At 37.3% G+C, this 20,138-nt stretch overlaps 2 protein-coding genes across 4 annotated transcripts; one reads left to right on the top strand and one right to left on the bottom strand.

The window, feature by feature from the left end:
* Nucleotides 1-970: 970 nt before the first annotated feature.
* cyth4b (cytohesin 4b) lies at nucleotides 971-14,726 on the bottom strand. Of its 3 annotated transcripts, XM_088303029.1 has the most exons (13): nucleotides 13,349-13,572; nucleotides 10,552-10,634; nucleotides 10,417-10,487; nucleotides 10,137-10,200; nucleotides 8,845-8,963; nucleotides 7,093-7,173; nucleotides 6,844-6,956; nucleotides 6,088-6,236; nucleotides 5,012-5,123; nucleotides 4,854-4,930; nucleotides 4,024-4,095; nucleotides 3,596-3,750; nucleotides 971-3,363 (listed from the first exon to the last, which is right to left on the bottom strand). In XM_088303029.1, exons 1-13 carry the CDS (start codon nucleotides 13,365-13,367, stop codon nucleotides 3,276-3,278), a joined length of 1,203 nt encoding a protein of 400 aa, XP_088159155.1. In that variant the 5' UTR covers nucleotides 13,368-13,572; the 3' UTR covers nucleotides 971-3,275. The 3 variants fall into 3 exon arrangements, with proteins under 3 accessions (XP_088159155.1, XP_088159154.1, XP_088159153.1); XM_088303028.1 differs by lacking the exon at nucleotides 13,349-13,572 and adding an exon at nucleotides 14,614-14,726 and having other exon boundaries at nucleotides 4,854-5,123; XM_088303027.1 differs by having other exon boundaries at nucleotides 4,854-5,123; nucleotides 13,349-13,575.
* Nucleotides 14,727-15,351: 625 nt separating this feature from the next.
* rac2 (Rac family small GTPase 2) lies at nucleotides 15,352-19,738 on the top strand. The gene is made up of 6 exons (XM_088302157.1): nucleotides 15,352-15,470; nucleotides 17,157-17,228; nucleotides 17,696-17,813; nucleotides 17,882-17,944; nucleotides 18,637-18,796; nucleotides 19,172-19,738. The coding sequence occupies exons 1-6, from the start codon at nucleotides 15,436-15,438 to the stop codon at nucleotides 19,300-19,302; spliced, it is 579 nt and encodes a 192-aa protein (XP_088158283.1). The 5' UTR covers nucleotides 15,352-15,435; the 3' UTR covers nucleotides 19,303-19,738.
* The last annotated feature ends 400 nt before the right edge of the window (nucleotides 19,739-20,138 follow it).

Genomic DNA, 20,138 nt, shown 5'->3' with positions numbered 1-20,138 from the left:
CGTATGCTCGTGTGCGTGTGTGTGTGTGTGTGTACCTGCTCTGGCCACTTGAGGACAGCAAAGAACACTTATAAAACCTTTCATTTGAATTCCCTTCCATCAAACAACAATATTTATATATAATAATATTTTTATATTAACAAACATTTTCAGGGATTAGTAACCTGTGGGCTGTGAGCTGTACGAGGAAGAACAGCAAGTGCCAACCAAAGAGTAATCTTTGTATATTTATGTATAGTAAAGATTTCTCAAGAAGTCTGTGTGTTTAAGAAAAGCAGAAGTACAGTCAAAGCACTCCACAGCTGCTTGTACCACGGATGAGGAAGTGATGAATAGTTTAACCCAGAAAGAGGCCTTTTTAATATTCACCGTCATTTATCACCATATTATATATATTTATATATATATATATATATATAGATATATATACAAACTAAAACACATGACACATATTTATTGTTCCATCTGTATTCTTTTGTTATTTGAATTCGCCAACCTGCTTTTCTTTCACGTTTACATTTACGCATGCTTGTGTCCACTAGGGCACGTTTTAGGATATTTTTTCTGACAGATATTCCAAATTTGATTTTATTTGTGATTTTCTTTACAATATACAGTGACGTTTACAAATAAGACAGGAAATGCTGTTATACCATTAAAAACAATAAGAGCTAATATTGTAAAAATGAAAGACGTTTTGTGAGCGAGGCAGTCCTTTTTCAAGTTGTTAAAAATGGTTTCAATAAGGAAAAAACTTCCGGTACTATTTACCATCAAGTATTATTTGGGATTTGTGTAATTCAGTATATGTGAAAATGCATTTTTTTAAACCCAAAAGTGTTTTTGTCAATAAAAAACATACTAGTCCTTTAGCAAAGCAAAATTGATTAAAAATATAATTTGGGACCTATTATTGTGTAGATCTCAAAACTTACTACTCTGTGGTGCAAAATAGAACAAATCGCATTGATGAGAATATAAATATTTAATACACGTTTAACATTGAGCTCTTTGTCATGATGACGTCAGCTGCTTCCATGTTCCAGTCTTAGAGCGTCAGCTGTCTAGATTATGTTCCAAATTATTAGTCAAATTGGATTCAAGAGTCCAAAACGTTTTTTTTCTGTTAAGGTTATAGTTGACATGTTTCAAGGTTCTGTAGCTCATTGCCATAAATCTCAGACACCTATGACAAATTGCCTCTCATGTGAGCCCAATTAAAGGAAAACTGCTTCAAAGCTATGTTGCACATTATTAAGCAGGCAACAGGTTTCAAGCGATATGGGGGGAAAAAAACAATCTCTCTGTAGTTGAAAAGTGTAAGATCGTCCATGACCTTACTCAGGGTATGAAAACATTGGATATTTCCAAAAAACGTATGAGTGAAGATCGAACTGTCAAGAAATCCTTTTTTAATTAAGAGCATAGGCGGGTTTGTTCAGAAAAAGGCAAAATACAAAAGGTTTGTGTCAGACAACTTCATCGGATCAAGAGAGAAATTGCAAAGAGGCCATTGCAAAGCCGCAAAGAGGTATTTGAAGGAGCTGGTCCATCTGATGTTTGCCGTGCAACCCTTGATGGCCCAGATGGCTGGAGTAGCGGATGGTTGGTGAATGGCCACAATGTCCCAACAAGGCTGAGATGGCAGCAAGCTGTGGGGACGTCATGTTTCGGGCTGGAATGGTGGGGACAGAGCTGATGGGTCCAATTATGTTCCCCCGAGGGTGTGAAAATAACCTCTGCAACCACTTTCTTCCATGGTACAAAAAGAACAAACATACCTTCGGACAAAAACTATCTTCATGCATGATAATGCCCCATATCGTGTTGCAAAGAACTCCACTGAGTCACTAGCTGCTATGAGCATATGAGAAGACACCATCTTCTCCTAATCTCAACCCAATTGAGAACCTCTGGAGCATCATCAAGTCAAAGATCTAAGAGGGTTGGAGACAGTTCATATCCAAGCAGCTATTCTAACATTCTGAAAAGCAATTAAACCTGAAACTAAGAGCTCACACGTTCAATGGATCTAAGGCATATTAAAGTGATATCAAACAAGGGGTCGAACATTGACATGTAACTCGGCCTGTTTATTCAAAAGTTATTTCAATCATTTTTTTTTTTTTTTTATAAGGTCTTATAATGCTGCAAATTCAACATTTGACCATTTTAAGTTCTTTACAGCCTATGAAATATGTTGAAATGCTGTTGTGCTTTATAATTTGGAACAGCTGACTTTTGAGTTATTTATTTATTGTAAAAATACTGTCATCATTTTGAGATTTGTTCAATGAAATTTGAAATAAACTCTCAGCGCTGATGACTGGTATAGTTAATAGTTAATGACATTTGCATCAATTATTCATGAAAATCTGAATAAAATGTACATGGCATAATAATTTGGAACACAGCGTAGATATAGATTTTAATACAGCATTTCTGATCATAGCTGTTGGCTCGCCGTCCTGATGTGATTCTGGCCAAACTTCTGTCAGAATTCAAGTGTTCATCAAAGCACATATTTTGGGTCTTTCCAGACTCTGCATTTCACTTTAGCGACTATCACGCTTAGCGCGCCTTGTTCGCCTCCTTGGTGAAAACACTACTTGTTAGTGGGGTCGTGAATTTGTCACTGTGGAGGAGATGATCTATGTCACGCAGCTTGTTGCTGCTGCTACACACGAACTTACATATAGTACAAATAAATTCCATGCTCTTGCGGCACAAGCTATCTTAGCGCCTGCCATTCAAGTAGACAGGAATACTTCCGGGGGTATGGGGGACAGTTTGACGTAGCTGTGAAACTTTTTTTCCACTACCTGTAGTTTGGCGCTGGTTTGTGTGACCTGTTTACTGTAATATGCCACTGATTTGTAAGCGTTGAGGATCAAAGGCCTTAAAAAACGCAGCTTTGACGATTTCGAAATTGCATCGTCTGAGATGTCTAAAACACTGTCCGCTAGAGTGCTCACTGCACCCTTGAGTGGGATTATGGAGATGCCTGGGCGGGTCATTCTGCACATGCATTAAATCCGTCAAATATTTTGACTCAATTAATCACAAAAATGATTCAGTGCCCGTTAACGCGGTAAGTTTGGCAGCACTAATATATATATATATATATATATATATATATATATATATATATGTATATATATATACCTGGCTTCCAGGTGTGTTGTCTTCCGTCTGGCCCAAAGACAAAGATGAAATGCTTGCATTTTGGTCTAAAAAGTCCACCAGTGTGCACGTTCCGCTGACCAGCGTCCTGTTCAGTCCTGATGGTTCTGGTTCTGTATGATCAGCTTCTTCTTGCGCTGGGACACCAGGTCGTAGAAGGGGTCCTTGGTGATGCTCGCCCTTTCAAATCAATATGATGCCCCCAGTTTTAACAAACAAAAACAAAATAAACTTTCGTAGTGTGGAAATGTATGGATGCCATAACATGGCAAAAATGTTGTGATAAACTTATCCAACTTAGTCAACTTTTTTTCACATCCTGAGTAAAAAACGGTAATAAAAATAAAAAATGAAAATCGCTGCTTAAAAGTAGTAATAGACAGACGTTCAACTCAAAATGCTTGTGAGGTACCTGATGGCGTCGATCCAGGAGTCTCTCTCGCTGGCACTTGTGGCGCAGATGGCGTACGACTGGTGCTTTCCTTCCACCACGCGGCCGTCCGTCTCCGTCTTACATGCCTTGATCTTCTGACCCCGACTGTTGGGGTTGTACAGCTCCAGGCAGTACTATCACCAAAGCAGCACATTACACACACAAAAAAATAAAAATGGATGAACAAATCAAAATGCATTAATAATGGCGTAGACAAATATAAACGAAAATACATTTAAATTTAAAACAAGAATGAATATTTCACTAAATCAATAAATATTTAGAGAAATAAACATACAGCATTAATGTGTGTGCTTTGACACATATTTTCAGTACAAATAAATAAGCGTAAATAAAAAGGATCCATCAGCTCTTCGTGCCACTTGTGTCTTGCGATGAATGCTCACTGGTTTGCGGGGCAAGGGGACGTCTCGGACACACAAGTTCTCCAGAGGGATGATGCCTCTGGGCTCCTTGTCCTGCCGGGAAAAGCCAGTGATCAGCACCACGCCAATCAGCGAATGTGAATGGAAAAAGTCTACAAACCACTCTTATAATGTTTGCAATGAACTATTCACATTCCCTTTCGTTAAATGGATGCCTGACATTCTTAACATTTTGCTTTCGCTGCATCAGAAAGGTGTCATTTTTCAACGATATCAGCCCGGAGAAAGGTACAAAACAATTTCCGAGGCATGAAATATACCAACGGAACACAGTTAAGACTTTCCTCACCAAAATGAGGGAAAAGACGAAAAGAAAACTGGACAGGGAGGCTGCCAACAGCCTGACAGCAACATCGAAGAAGCTGCATAAATTTATGGCAAGTGCTCTCTGTTTGTACCACAGCCACTCCTAACTCCAAACTCCGGAAAACGATCTGTGTATGAGGAACCTGATAAATACAACTGACAAATACAACTGATTTGATTAATTCCTAGGTGGGTCTATTGATAAGCCAGTCATCAGATGGAATTGGAAAATGTTTGGCATTCTTGTGGATGGGACCACAGCCACATCCCAGTTATAACAGGGTGTGTATACTTATGCCACCAAATTATCTTGGTTACTTTTACTTCTCTTCTTCAAAAGATTTCCTTCTCAAACAGAGTTGTACATTATGGTGGAAAACATTTAGAAAGGATTCAACTTGGTCTCATTTGAACAGGGGTGTGTAGACTTTTTAAATCCACTGTCATTTGCTAGCAAACAGGAAGTGTCTGGACAGAGGCCTTACGGTGGTGAACTCAAAGTAGTAGAGACAGTTGTCGGTCAGGATGAACCATCGCCTCTTCCACGTCTTCACTCGGCCGCCTTCAAATGGAAACCAAAAATTGGTCATTAAAAATTGAAAATGCTTATGAACAATGCGCACGTCGTGGGGTACACGTTTACCTAGTTTAAGGAGCCAGCCTTCTCGGTCGGGGTTGAAGAACGTGTGTGTTAAGTCATTGCCGTCGTCCTCTGGAATTTTGAAAGGCTCCTTGCGGATACTCTCGTAAAGTTTCTAATACGAAAAATGACAATCATTGAACCTTAAACACAAAATATAGCAAAATAAGTCACAAAAAATGTAATAATAGCACTGCAAGGTAAATAGAATGCAAAACAAATATAATGAAACAACACTACAAGAGAAGGAAAATAACAATAATGACAAAATTAAAAGTTTAAAAAATGAATAAAACTAAGCAAAAAAGTTCAATTGACAAACATATGATAAAGTAAATTTTAAAAAATTGTGAAAATAATGCTAAATAAAAAAGCAAAAACTCTTAAAATAAATTCAACAACAATATAATATATATATATATATATATATATATATATATATATATATATATTCTGAAATAAGTAAAAAACTAAATATAACTATTAATCAAATAAAATTACAAAAAACGACCAAAATACTATACAAATAAAACAGTTAATTCAGAAAATATTGAAAAATTGATCCAATAAAATAAGCAATGCAATAAATTATTGTAGATAAACAACAATTACATAAAATGTATGGTTAATGTGAATAAAAGAACAATATAAACATGATTACAAAAATAAAATTCCAAACTAAATAGAGTTCATTTTAAAATCTAGAAATAAAGACAATAATAAATCTAACAAAAACAATATTACTAAATAAATAAAAAATAAATATCAATACAGCAATTAGTAAAATACAAATAAAAACACACACAATCAAACCATTAATAATAAAAAATATATGAAATTAAGAAAAATAATTAAAAACTAAGACACTAGTTAACATAAGCTTTTGTCATATGTGCGGTGCGGCAAAGATCATGTGATTATTTTTTTTCCCAGGGGTTCCTAATAATGTGGCCACCAAGTCCACACAAACTCTTGGGTCACACCATTAGGAAAACACTCACACTCTCGAACGAGCTACAACTTTTAATATTTCCGCTCCTGTTTGCCGATGTTTGGTGTGGGTTGACCAGCAAGTTTACCGAGAGTAGCTCAGCGGGGAGGTCATGTCCGTTGTTGATGCCTTTGTTCATGCACACAAATCGCTCCAGTGTGGTCTTGTCCTTCACATTGGGGTTGTGCAAGCTGGTGTTCAACATGATGATGGCGAACGACAGGATGTAGCAAGTGTCTGTGACAGACACACACAAGAAGTGACATCAGGGACGCACGTGCAGCCGTGGAGGAAGAGACCCAGACCAGCAGAAGTGAAAGTCACCCCCGCACCCCCAAAAAACACTTCATGCACAAAAACAATGCCAACTAAAAATGTGTAAGTGCTGATACTATTGAACTGCACACGAAATATGTAAGAATTTTTCGAGATCGTGTAATTTGTAATGCTTGTCTTTAACATTAATCATTCCGAAATAATGAATAAATAGTAAGTAATTAATTATGACCTCTGCACCTGAGCACAAATTCAACATGCCCGAGAAGTCATTGTTTATAGTACCTTCCACAGGCAGGGTTTGTAAAAATAAAATGCACACATATCTGCACTATATCCAACAGACATTCTAAAAACAGAAACAAACATAGGAAAGGAAAAGGCAGTAATCTAGCATGACCTTTAGACGTATTAAATCTGATCAAATGGCCATGATTTGTTTCTGTATGTACAATGAGTTTGTTGGGTAAGGTTCCGCATATGTGTGCCTTTTATTTCCCGCCACTCAATGACTTGAAATAATCCACAAAGGTGAAAAAAATTCATCCAACTTGTAACTCCATTTTACCGGTGGACTGGAAGACATTCACGTTGCATTCACAGTATCGTGCGGCAAATGCCTCCATCATGCGGTCGATTTTCTGGGCCTCGCCGGGTAGACGGAAACTCCACAGGAACTGTCTGCCAGGTTTGAAAGAGGCGGAGTTAAATTTGACATCAAACTGCCATGCCATGAGCAGAAGTCAGGGTGTGATTTCATAGGCTAACGTCAAAACCTGGCATCTTTAAGGCGACATCAGAGCATGTCGGGACAAACCTGAGCGCCTGGACCAAGTTGAGGTGAGCGAACTCGTGAAGTTCCACAAAGGCCTTCAAGGTCTGCAGGTGAAGCTCATCTCTGATGAAAAATAAAGATGAATATGGAACATGAAAAAGCTCCAGCTGTTGTAAAATGCGCTATATAAATAAAGTTGTATTGTATTGTATTGTATGTTTGCACTTTTTCCCTCACCAAAATAAATTCTCCACTAATTTGTCTCGAAGGACTTCTGGAAACAGCCGAGATTAAAATGTCTATTTGAAAGCAAGATATAAGCCTCCCAGTGTGTTTTGGGGGCATGGCTTCCTGAGACTGGTGAGTTTACTTCTGGTAGACGTCTACCAAATTTCATACTGACGAGTCAAACTGGTAAATGGGGCGGAATTTATTTGAGCGTTTTTCAAGTTGAGGAAAGGGCAACTCCCAAGCAAAGTGGAAATTGTCCTTTAGCCTTTTTGAGGGTCGACTCAGGATAGAAACCTTCAGCAAATTTCCTGTTGCTAAGTCAACCTGGCTGCGAGGGCTGAGTTTTCGGGTAAAGAAATGTCTTTGGGGTATGCCACTGAACCAATTTAAAGGAGCAATATGTTGCGAAGACTTGCTGTGCGTTTTTGGGAATGGCTTGTTAAGGCTTTTTTGTGGGTCTACTTCACTCTAGATTGCCAAATCTACCACCTTTTTTACTGCAAACCCGTCTCAGGAGTTGAACCGAGTTTAATTCTTTCAACACAAGAGGCTAAAATTCACTTGAATGGGTTGCTTTTAAGCAAAATGGAAAATGTCCTTTTTGTGGGTCTACTTGTGATACAATACAATACAACCTCATTTGTATAGCGCAAATCACAACAGCCGTAGCTGTAACAAAGCGCTTTTCATAGAGTATACTAAGAAGTAGCAATAATTCAATAACAAGGACAGTGAAAACAGTAAGACAAGTCGACCAAATTTCATACCTCTAAGTCACCTAGATATAACCAAATTTAACCTGAAAGGGATCCTTTGAAGCAAAATGGAAAATTTACTCTATGTTTTTGGGCATAGCTTCCAGACATTTTTCATCTGCTGATGATTGACGAGTCTATGAAATATTACTACTACTAAAGTAATAGTTCTAAGTCCATCTGGTGACAGGGGTTAAAATTATTGATTTTCTTTTTCAATTCAAGAGGCAAAAATCAATACTATACTTCAAAGAAAGATGGAAAATTTCCTGTACCTTTTTGACCTTGGCTTCTTGAGACTTTTGGGCAGTATATTCATGAACATGTCTACCAAATGTCATGTTGTCAAGGGAAACTGAATTCAAGAGCTGGATTTTCTAAAAAGTCTGAGGGACGCTACCAAACCAATTTTGAGGAGAAACACTAATGACTCATTAAACTTTGCCATCATGCTCTGTCCACACAAAATGACGGTTCAAAGTTTAATGGCATTCATCAATCTAGTGTCAAGGGTTCAAATTTAGATAGGACCTCTTGGTACAAGATCCATTTGGAAATGGTCAGAAATTACCCTGAAAACGTCTGCGTCATCTGGCTTCTTGAGATTTATTTGCGGGTCAACTCAAGATTGACATGCCTACCAAAATTCAAATTACTTTGAGCTGAATTTTCCTCCACAGAGCCACATTTTCAAGGTTAAGGATCAAACTTGCTTGCAGGTCTGACCTAAACCCCTTGACCAAATGCTTAGGCTATTCAACAATTTGGTGTGTCCATCTGACTGGTTGACTTGGTTCAACTTCTTCACCTTTCTCCCAGGAACTCCCCGATGGCTGTCTTGTTGAGGCCCTCCTCCTTGTAGAGGAAGTCGGCGATGCATCCGGCGCTCCTCTCCAATAGCTTGTTCTCCACCAGGTAATTGATACCCTGAACCACAGGCACATATGTGTACAACACAAGATTCAAATTTGGAAAAAAATGGACAAAATACCTCGATGTTTGTCTTTGAAAGACCCCTCGAAATGGCCAAAAATGACTTTAAAATGGCAGTTTCAAACCAAAATGGCAGACTTCATGTGCTTTTTGAACAGTGGTTATTGAGACTAACAAGACAAACCGACCAAATTTCTTGTTGTTAACACACTTAAACATACAAAATTTACTACTGCATGTAGGGGGGAATGAAATGACAAATCAAGATAAATCCAGATCTGATCCATATTGTACATTTAGCCACAATGTAAACAAAATGAGTTGATTTCCTTGTACCTCAGCCAAATGTAAGCCTACCAAAATACTTACTTATTGCTAACACGCACAAACATGGGCAACATTTTCTACTGCATTGTAGGGGGATTAAATGATAAATAAAGTTGAATTGATTTCTGATCCAGATAGCAATATAAAGGCTAAATTGATTGTACTTCAGTCAAATGTAAATGAATTGTGTTTATTTTGGGTCTGTGTCTATATTTATGGATTTTACAAATGTTGAAGACTTAGTCGCAACCTTTGAGTCCTGAATGTGCACATGGAGTGTAATAATAAATCAAGTTGAATCTAGATCTGATCCAGATTGCATTTTGTGCCCCAATGTAAACCTAACAAGTTCAAATGATTAAATCTCATTGTCCATTAATCATTGATTTTACAGATGTTGGAGCCTTGGTGGAGGTCTCCAAGCCCTTTTAGTTTGACTATGATCTCATCTCCTGCTCATGTATGAAGAGGATCAACTTCTGTAAATCCGATTCCCTAAATCACATCCTGTTCTGCTTTCGCATGTTAAAGGAGCACAAATAAAAATACTTTGCTACTCTAATCAAGCACGTTTTGAGAACAAAAGTGTTGGGACTCATCCAGGGATTGAAAAATGATAAAAAATTTATTTTTCCTCCCTTGACATTTTCAAGTTGAATTTTCTAGTTCAAGTTTCCAGTATACAAACAATGCTGTGATGTGTTAAGCGTGCAGGAAACCACACACGTATCATCATGATGCTAAACAGGAAGTCCTTGCTTTGTCAAGATGGAGGAAAAAACATGCGACCCCTTTGCAGACAACCGCTCCGAACATGGAAACAGACATTTTGACGCTCACTTTCTTGGGGTCCATGTTGAATTTTTTCTTCCCATTGGAGAACTGTTTCCTTCCCATATTTCGGCTGCAAAAAAAACGCAAAACAGTTATAATGGTGAGGATAGCTGTATGTTTTCAAGCATGGGTTTTTTTTTGTGGTTCTACTCATGAAAGACATACTATATCTACCAAATGTCATGTTGCTAAGTCAAACTGGCTTGGAGGGATGCTTCCCATCCAAAAGGTTGGAGGCCGCATATGAACCATTTTTTGTCGTTCTCGGCATGAAAGACTGACCTACCTTTCCTCAGTCTCGGCCAACTCGAAGTTTAGAATCTCCGCCATTACGTTGTCAATGTCCTCCTTTAGTTTCTGCGTACACCAAAAAAACTCTTGATGAAATGGATTTTGTCTTGTCAAACATTTGACATTGTACCTGGATGTCATCCAGAAGTCCTTTCTTGTGCATCTTGATGCTCTCCAGCTCCAACTTTTCGGCCGCTGAGAAGTCAGACAGAACTGCAACACAAGTCACATACATTATTAAATTCTTTGACATCAACAGCCATCAATGGCCTTCATAGGCTAAATCGTGAAGATCCTTAACGATTCAGTGGCATAATTTTCAGACTCAGAAGAAGAAAAAAAATTCTCCTGGGGACAATACAACAGCAAAATAAAAAAAAAACTTTCGAAAATGTAAGCACTGTAACATGGTATAGCTTTCACTATGAATGGGGTTTGTTGTTTTATTAATAATATTTGGGATTTACAACTGCGTGTGTGTGTATTTGTTTTGCAGTATTTCATGGGTATGTTGAAAATATATTCTTTGTTCAAAGTGCAATATATATATATATATATATATATATATATATATATATATATATATATATATATATACAATTTTCTCAATTAATTATTTTAATTCAGTTAAATCAGTTTTATTTTTCTCAAACACTAATTTGCATAACTTGGCAAGACAAATTCCAAATTAGCAGTAGATCTTTAGCACATGATCTCAGAACAAAACGGCCAAAAGTTACCACTGGGCCTTGCAAACCAACACTGCTGGAGTGTAAATGTACTGTAGAAGTTTTGTGAATTGTGTCTAAAAAAATCCTGTAAAGATGACTCCGTTTAGATCGTATTGAAGGATCACACACTTCATATTTGGTGATTTTACATTAATTACAATATATTATTTAAGTAAATTAAGTAAATTCCTGTTAAAAGCCTCACAAAAAATAGTAGTCGAAAACATGTGATTAATCGCAATTAATGAGTGATTTTTTTTGCAATTAAATTAAATAAAAATGTAATCACTTGACAGCACTAATATATATATATATATATATATATATATATATATATATATGAGACAATGGTTGAAAAAAAATGTAAACATAATATAATAAAAATAATACAACAATTTTAAACAAGATAAAAAGACAGCAAAAATTTAATGAAAATTTTGATTGGACTTTTGTTTAACAAACTAGAGCGACAAAATCCTGTTTGTTTGTTTGTTTGTTCGTGTTTTGTTTTTTTCAAAAATTCTACCCAAAAATCAAATGTGAATATCATAATTTTAAACAAGGCCAAGGCAACAAAGTTGAATGAAAAAATTATTATTTAAAGAAAAAATCAGTAAAAATAACATAAAATGTCCCCCAAAAAATCTAATAAAAACATTATGACAATTCTAAATTCATTAAAAGAATCTCTGCAACGATAACATAAAATCTTTCCAAAACGAAATATCTAAAATTGCATTAAAAATTCATCACACACCAAAGTCAGAAAAAATATATATTTAATAATATAAACTAGAAAAACTAAAGTACTGTCTTTCTGACAAAATTAGCAATCCGGGCCATTGTCGAGATTGAAAATATAGGTATAGGACAGAAAATGTCTTCCACTTGAAGGACTTATTGACGGACCACTCCACATTTTGCCACTACTCGCCCATGTCGTATGTGACCTTCTGCATCAGTAACATGAATTCTTCTCAAAACCTGACCCAAACATGTCCCTCAGTCAGTCCTGGATAGGACTGGTTTGTATGGAGGAAGGAGATGTGATCATGGGCTCATCACCGCTTGCTTCTTGTGAACGCCAACACCATGAGCCAAAACGCCCTTCCTGTGTGCTGCTTGTGCAATGCACACGCACAGCAACACATGACAAGTCATCAAAGATATTTTTCACATCAGTAGAAAGAAGAAGCGGAGTTTAAATAGTCGCCATATGGAGGAAATGACAACGCACTTTGTTCTACACTAGTCTAAAGACCCTTTGTCATTGAGCAGCATTAGAAAGTGTTTCCAGACTTTTGACTCGTTTTGTAGAAAAGGTAGAAGGTAGACCAGTGTGTGTTCAATATTGCAATATTGTTCAATATTGCCTTTAAAAAAAAGTTTCCATGCATGCTCCTCAATTCAATTCCTCAATTCACTGTTTAAGTTGTATGTAAATGGGGACAAAGTAAAAAAAATAAAAAATCTAAGTTAAAATGTAGTGTGTATAATCTAAATGCTACATTTTAACATTGATTGCGATTTTTGGGATTTTAGTTTTTACCGCCCCCGTTCTAGTTTAATATGATCATCCCTAAAAAAAAGATTTACCCGCTATTTTATTTGTATTATATTTATATTATTGTAATATATATTATATTCATACTATATTATTGGAATCTTTCATTCTAAATCCTAGAATGAATAATGTTACTATTAAACAAAACAAAACAGCACAAAAAAAAGAAATCAACCCGATGTAATTCAATGTAAGTTCATTCTTTCAACTAACTAATAACACCTTATTTTGGAGTGGGGGTGTGTATTTTTAACAAAATAATTATAGTAAATGAACAAAATCAAAATAAAAAATAACGATTTAAGCAAAAAACGGTAATAAGAATGCAAACAATTCCGATATAAAAAAACACATTTTGAACTAAACAAAGGCATCAAAAAAACAAAGTAAAAACAATTCTAAATTATAAGTTTCCAGTCAGCAAAAGAAAACAAATCTATTCTAAAATGCAGCAGTTTGAACAAAAAAAAGCAAAACTAAAAATTTAGGGGGAAAAAATCCAGATAAAAAAAGACAACGAAAGCAAAAAAAAGAAATATATAAAATACCTCATGACAAAGCAAGACAAAGTCAACAAGCTAAAAAAAACATTTAAAACTTAAAAAACAAAACAATAATAAAATGTGTCTTACCCATTTGGCCGTCTGTCATGAGCGCCACCAAAATAAAAAAGGGATGCGACAAAATCCAAAAGCAGAGCCAGCTGATGTGGATGCTGCATCAGCACAAAGCCTCCAAAGTGACACTTGAATGACTGAGGCACTCAGCATGCTCGCCACTTCCTCCCCCCAGCAGAATGTCACCTTTCCAAAATAAACCCACTGACTGTATGTGAGAGTCGAACATGATGTGCTGCGCCTCTTGTGACATGTTTGTAGCTTTTTTTTTCATGAAAAAATCATATGACATCATGTTCCAGCGGCACCATCTGTAACTTCCTGTTCACTTGTAAACCAATCAGTGAGGCAAACTGATGAGGAAGTCAAACAGTAGATTTAAAAAGTATACAAACGCCTGTTCAAATGCCCTTTTTTGGGATATGAAGCAATGAAAAACATTTTTTTTTTAACACCATGACCTACAGGCTAAACAACTCTAGGGATAATATGATAAAATTTGTGCACACCATCTTATTAATGGGACGTGGCTATGTTCAGAATTCATCAATCACATTCAAAATGAGGTTCGGCTTTCCAATTAGGTTGAGGGTTTCGAGGACGTGTTTTAAAGGGACATTTGGATGAACTTAACTTTGGCACTTATATAATAGGTTTGCATGTAAAAATGACATCAGAACTAAAATGGTTATATTTCGGACAATTAACTACGCTAAACACCTGAATTTTGGTGCCAATTGATCACCGTTTTTGGACGTTATAAGCAATGAAAGTTCAATGATTTCCAATGGAGAGTTTGTAATCTGTCTCTTCAATGACGCTGACCAAAACATGGAGAGAGCGGAGGGGGTTGTGGCCATATTCCTCATTAAAAGTAGGCCTTTTTCAAGTCGTCACTTATTTCCTAATTTCTCCAAAATGAATGGATAAAAAAGAAAATGATAACTAATTTCAGTACCCTGGAAATATATTAACTGAACTGGTTAGTGAAAATGAGCCATATTGGATCTTTCCCTCCTTTAAACTCGCTTTAGGGTTTGAAATAAGCATTAGGGTTAGTGATTCAAAGTTGGGTTTTAATTTAGGGTTAAGTCCTAAATTAAACTTAAAACAAAACGAAAACTATCATTAATATTCCAAAATTATAATAACCCTGCACTGAACACAGCCACGTCTGTGATTATGACAGAGTGTTCACACATTTTAAATGACATTATCTGAATGGATGGATGAATGGAAGGTGCATCTTGTCAGGAGGTGTAATACGGTGCCATACTCACTTTGTCGGACAGAAGTGATGAAAGTCGGCGTTGTGGTCACATGACGTCAATCTCACCTAGTGCTCAAATGTAACTGCAAATGATGCAATAACACCGGAAAACTAGAAGCTTGCTGTTCATTCTCATCAAGGATTTTTATTTGGAAGAGAAAAACTTCATGGAGAAAATATGATCGCTCAAACAATAGCACCAAATAATGACTGGTGTGCCACCTTCTGGTTGGAAAGAGAACTGAAAGAGATAATCACATACTTTAGAGATGGATATCAGGCGGTGACTGCTTAGCACGTCCGCCTGGTTCGAATCTGGGCTCCGGATTTCCTGTGTGGAGTTTGCATATATATATATATATATGAGACAATGGTTGAAAAAAAATGTAAACATAATATAATAAAAATAATACAACAATTTTAAACAAGATAAAAAGACAGCAAAAATTTAATGAAAATTTTGATTGGACTTTTGTTTAACAAACATATATATATATATATATATATATATATATATATATATATATATATATATATATATATATATATATATATATATATATATATATATATATATATATATTTGGAGAGACGAATTAGCATTTTATATTTGTGTGCATATAGGCCAAAGAGGAAGTTGAACACCAGCAACTGCAACACCTCCACCGCACGCACACGCAACACGCAACACGCACATGAACAAACACAGGAGTGCGCATGTGTATTTGGGGTGCGTGTGTGTGTGTGTGTGTGTTACAACTTCCTGTAGTGTGACACGGTAGATCGTCTGTGTGTGTGTGCATGTTGAGTTTTGAGTGTGAAGGGGAGCAGCATGCAGGCCATCAAGTGTGTGGTGGTAGGAGACGGGTATGACTTTTGACTTTCTGACTTTTTTCATTCAATTTGATCAATTACGTTTCATTTGCCGGTTAGATTTTAAATGAATGATTATTGCGTGATCATTTCTCAAATTGTAAAAACTTGTGCAGTGTGTCTATGAGTGTGTGTGAGGTCGCGACATGTCGATGCTGAGTTTATTTACAAGAGCTGAGCTTTACTTGGACACTATGGTCAAAAGTATTGGGATGCACCATCAATGGATCACTTGTGTGGATTACTAATCGTTGAATCGTACTGATTTGAGGACAATAACACGCTGTTTGCTTCAACTGTTGGGGAAGACTTTCGGGAACTTCCTTTTCTCAACAAAAAGTCAGCTTTGGAAGAAACAGTGCTCGTACGAGTTTGGTGTGGAAGAACCGTTGGTGGAACGCACATCATAAAGTGGAGCAAAAAGTCCCCAAAGTCGCAAGACTTCCTTGTCTTTACCCTTTCACTTCCTGTGGGAGGGCCAATACTCATCAAATTAACACGTAACGTGTTTGTCACTGCTTTATAAACGTGAGGTTCTGGCTAACTAACTGACCGACTCACTAATAGAATAACTGACTGACTGGCTGATGAATTGACGAACAAACTGAAGTCCTGACCAGTTAACTAAAGAATTGACTGATTGAAATTTTTAACTGACTAACCAAGTGAATGACAGACTAGCTGATTGACTGACTGACTTAAGGTCCTACTGACTGACTGTATTTCTGTATGCATTCATCTATCCATCCATCCATCTATCTATCTATCTAACTGCGAATCTCCCTGACTAACATAACTGACAGTCTAACAAACTAATTGACGACAGACCAAGGGTCTAACTAAATAACTAATACATTAATTATCTGTACCGCTTCTCCTCACAGAGGTCGCGGGGGGTTCTGGAGCCTATCCCAGCTGTCTTTGGGCAGCAGGCGAGGGACAACCAGAACTGGTTGCCAGCCAATCGCAGGGCACACATAGACGAACAACCATCCGCACTCACACTCATACCTAGGGGCAATTTAGAGTATCCAATCAACCTGCCATGCATGTTTTTGGAATGTAGGAGGAAACCTGAGTACCCGGAGAAAACCCGCGCAGGCACGGGGAGAACATGCAAACTCCACACAGGAAGGCCGGAGCCTCAATCGAATCCACAACCTTTGCACTGTGAGGCCATCGTGCTAACCAGTCGGCCACCGTGCCGCCCATTTTTAAACTAAAGTGACTGAAAAAATTTACCAACCCACCCACTCACTAATGTAAAACACTAGCTCACCATGATAACACATTCATGGAGTCCATTTTCAAATCAAATGATGTTTTTTGTCCACTCGAAAAGTTGTACAAATATCAGCGATGCCATCTACTTGGCGGAGGTACTCGCAAGCAAGTAGACTCACGCAATCGTTTATGATAGACCTCATTCTTGCATCCTGTGCCGTTGTTGGCATAAAAAATAAATAAATTGAGGGTCGATAGGAGCTTGTGTGTCAGGTGTGATGGCAACTCGTCAATCTCACCACTTCCTGTTTTCACACATTAGCTTCCTCTTTGCACTTACATGAACACACGTGATTTTTTTTCAGTGTCATATATATATATATGTGTGTGCGTGTGTGCTTGCGTGTGTGTGGGTGGGGGTGTGTGTGTGGGGGTGGGGGTGTGTGTGTGTTCCAGGGCTGTGGGAAAAACATGTCTGCTGATTAGCTACACAACCAATGCCTTCCCGGGAGAATACATCCCCACTGTGTGAGTATACACACACAAACAAACATATTTTCACGTATACACACGCGCACACGCACACAAATAAGAACACAAACGAACAAAACACGCCAAAATTTGATAGCTTTTCAACAGTTTTAGAGCGCAAAATGAAAACAAAACAAAAATGATAGATCATTTGGACCCTTTATGTGAGTTAAATGAACGTTATACATGCTTCAAAATTAATCCTGCTCTTGTTGTAGCATACGAAATGATGACTTGAAAGCCTTTTTTTAAGAGTTGTAAAGGACTCAAAAGAAAAGGCAAGTTCACCTTAACCCAGCTAAGCTAAGTGCTATAATATTTTCAAAACCCCACTCTTATGCTGACACAAGAATCATTTCAGATGTAAAAAGGTTGGATGTTTTGGAATCAAACGTGGGCTTGAAAATGGAGTGTGTTGTCATGACGACACATACGAGTCAATGTGTGTGTTTTTTTTTCTTGAGCTTTGACAACTACTCAGCCAATGTGATGGTGGACAGCAAGCCGGTCAACCTGGGTCTGTGGGACACGGCCGGCCAAGAGGACTACGACAGACTCAGGCCGCTGTCCTACCCGCAGACGGTATGCGCATGCGTGTGCAAGAACACGTGGAAACACACACTCATCGTCATGCGTGTGCGTGTGTGCAGGACGTGTTTCTGATTTGTTTCTCCCTGGTGAGTCCTGCTTCCCACGAGAACGTCAGAGCGAAGGTGAGGCTCCTATGCTACCTGCTAAAATTGACCACCCCAATAGTACCTTGAAATCCGACTTTAAAGCTCTAATCCAGGCTTTAAACTTTAATTTGAAACCCCAAACCGAACCTGAAACCACAAATTCTAAAACCGAATTTGAACCCCCAACCCTGACAGAAACCTAAAATAATTGAAACCCTTCCCAGATATGAAGTCCAAACCTTGTCTTGAAATCCAACTTTTGAACCACACCCATTGCTTGAAACCCTACTTTAAATCCCTAATCCTGGTTAGAAAGTTTAAATTGAGAACCTACCCCTTTAGCCTGGGTTGAAACCCAAACTTGAAATTCTAAACATTGTTCAAAACTCATAACAACTGCCAATAATTCAAATAATCATGTCAGGAAAAAAATAATCATTTTCAAAAGGAAAATGAATGAGGCATGTCTTTGCCGTTATTGATCACATTTTATGACCCACATTATAGAAGAAAGGTGGAGTAGCAATGCAAAAATTAATATTTTTGTCCAAATTCAAATGTCAGGATATCTATCCAAAAGCATTTTTGAGGAATATCTGGAATGTTTATCATCATTATTTTTCTAATGATAAAGTTCCTTTCTGACCTATGAATGTCTTAATTTGCCGATCAATGGCGGTCGAGCTGTGACATGTTGCCACGGTAACATTGCGGCATTTGTTTGCCAGTGGTACCCTGAGGTACGCCACCACTGCCCGTCAACGCCCATCATCCTGGTGGGCACCAAGCTGGACCTGCGGGACGAGAAGGACACGGTGGACAAGCTCAAGGACAAGAAACTGGCGCCCATCACCTACCCGCAAGGACTAGCGCTGGCCAAGGAGATAGGTAAGACCTTTGCTTCAGCACCTTATCTTCAGCTATTGATTGCAGTCAAACCCTGTCAGCAGTTTCAAACCCTAATTTTAATTTAGAAGTGTAATTTGAAACCAATTTAAACCTGTAATCCCCCAATTTGAACATCAAAGTCGAACAATTGATTGAAACTCTAATTGATCATCCCAACACTGACTAAAAACCCTAATTTGAAGCCCTAATTTGAACCACCAACACTCTCTGAGTCTTAAACCCTTGCTTGAAGTTTTAACTACAATCTCTCATTTGAAAGCCCCCTCACACCTTGACTTAATTCGGACTTGAAGAAACCCAAACGGTGACTTCTCAAAAGTGGACTCTCAAGACGGCCCGAATGTTTTGTTGCAGAGGCCATCAAGTACCTGGAGTGCTCGGCGCTGACTCAGCGAGGTCTGAAGACCGTATTTGACGAAGCCATCCGAGCCGTTCTTTGTCCTCAGCCCACCAAGGTCAAGAAGAAGCCCTGCACACTCATCTGACCGCAGTAGGGTTATTTCCATTTGGGAATTTTAATTGGAATTCATCTTTTATTTTCTTTTGAGTTTTGTTTTTTTTAATTTAGTTAGTTGTAATTATTTTCAGGGCATCTTTATTAGTTTGGATTATTTTTTTTTTCTTTTTACCAAAACCTTTAGTTTGACTTTATGTTTAGTTAGTTTTAGTAAAAGTTATCATTTTGAAAGAAACTTGTGTTTTCCTTGTGTGCAAGACTTAGAAAATCACCATGGGAATTATTGGGGAGTAAAAATTCAACGAAAATATTATTTCAAAACATTTTGATTATGCAGGCCACAGTTTAACTGCCCATAAATTAAATTAGATTCATGCATGCATGCATACTGACAGCTGCTGGATGATGTCAAATTTTGTTAGTCATTATTGGGCCATGAAATAAATATTTGTTTCATTACAAAAGACATATTTTTTTTTCATTAATAAGACAGAACATGCTTTGTTTTTTTCATTGCTGTAAAAAAGTACATTTTCCCCCAAAAACTCATGAACAGAAGAAAGTTTAACTCATGGGCGAGAAGTTTTCAGCTTTTACAAAAGACATATTTTATTTTATTTATTTATTTATTTTCATTTCTGGGACATGAAAATGCGTATTTTTCCATTCATACAAAAGCTAGTTATTCTTATTCATTTATAAACCAGAAACTGTTCTATTTTTCTGTATTACACACAGAAAAAAAGCCAATTTTTTCTATTACTACGCTCATATTTTTTATTTATTAACAGGACAGATTAGTTACTTTAATATTATTATTAAAAGCCCAGACGATGGCATATCTTTTCAAAAATCAGCAATAAA

This window comes from Idiotropiscis lumnitzeri, chromosome 8 (assembly GCF_059441095.1).
Source record: "Idiotropiscis lumnitzeri isolate Australia: NSW breed Sydney's pygmy pipehorse chromosome 8, RoL_Ilum_1.0, whole genome shotgun sequence".
Classification (NCBI taxonomy): domain Eukaryota; kingdom Metazoa; phylum Chordata; class Actinopteri; order Syngnathiformes; family Syngnathidae; genus Idiotropiscis; species Idiotropiscis lumnitzeri.
Note: the sequence above shows the minus strand (reverse complement) of the source record. Positions and strands in the feature narration are given on the sequence as shown.

What these genes read in the sequence shown, in the direction of transcription:
- rac2 (XM_088302157.1), top strand. Translation starts at nt 15,436, where the DNA reads ATGCAGGCCATCAAGTGTGTGGTGGTAGGAGACGG. An exon ending in GGAGAATACATCCCCACTGT is followed by an intron (nt 17,229 to 17,695) that starts GTGAGTATACAC and finishes TTTTTTCTTGAG; the next exon opens with CTTTGACAACTACTCAGCCA. An exon ending in AGCGCTGGCCAAGGAGATAG is followed by an intron (nt 18,797 to 19,171) that starts GTAAGACCTTTG and finishes GTTTTGTTGCAG; the next exon opens with AGGCCATCAAGTACCTGGAG.
- cyth4b (XM_088303027.1), bottom strand. An exon ending in ACTACTTTGAGTTCACCACC is followed by an intron (nt 4,096 to 4,853) that starts GTAAGGCCTCTG and finishes TTTTCCCGGCAG; the next exon opens with GACAAGGAGCCCAGAGGCAT. An exon ending in TCCCCTTGCCCCGCAAACCA is followed by an intron (nt 3,751 to 4,023) that starts GTGAGCATTCAT and finishes CTTTGGTGATAG; the next exon opens with TACTGCCTGGAGCTGTACAA.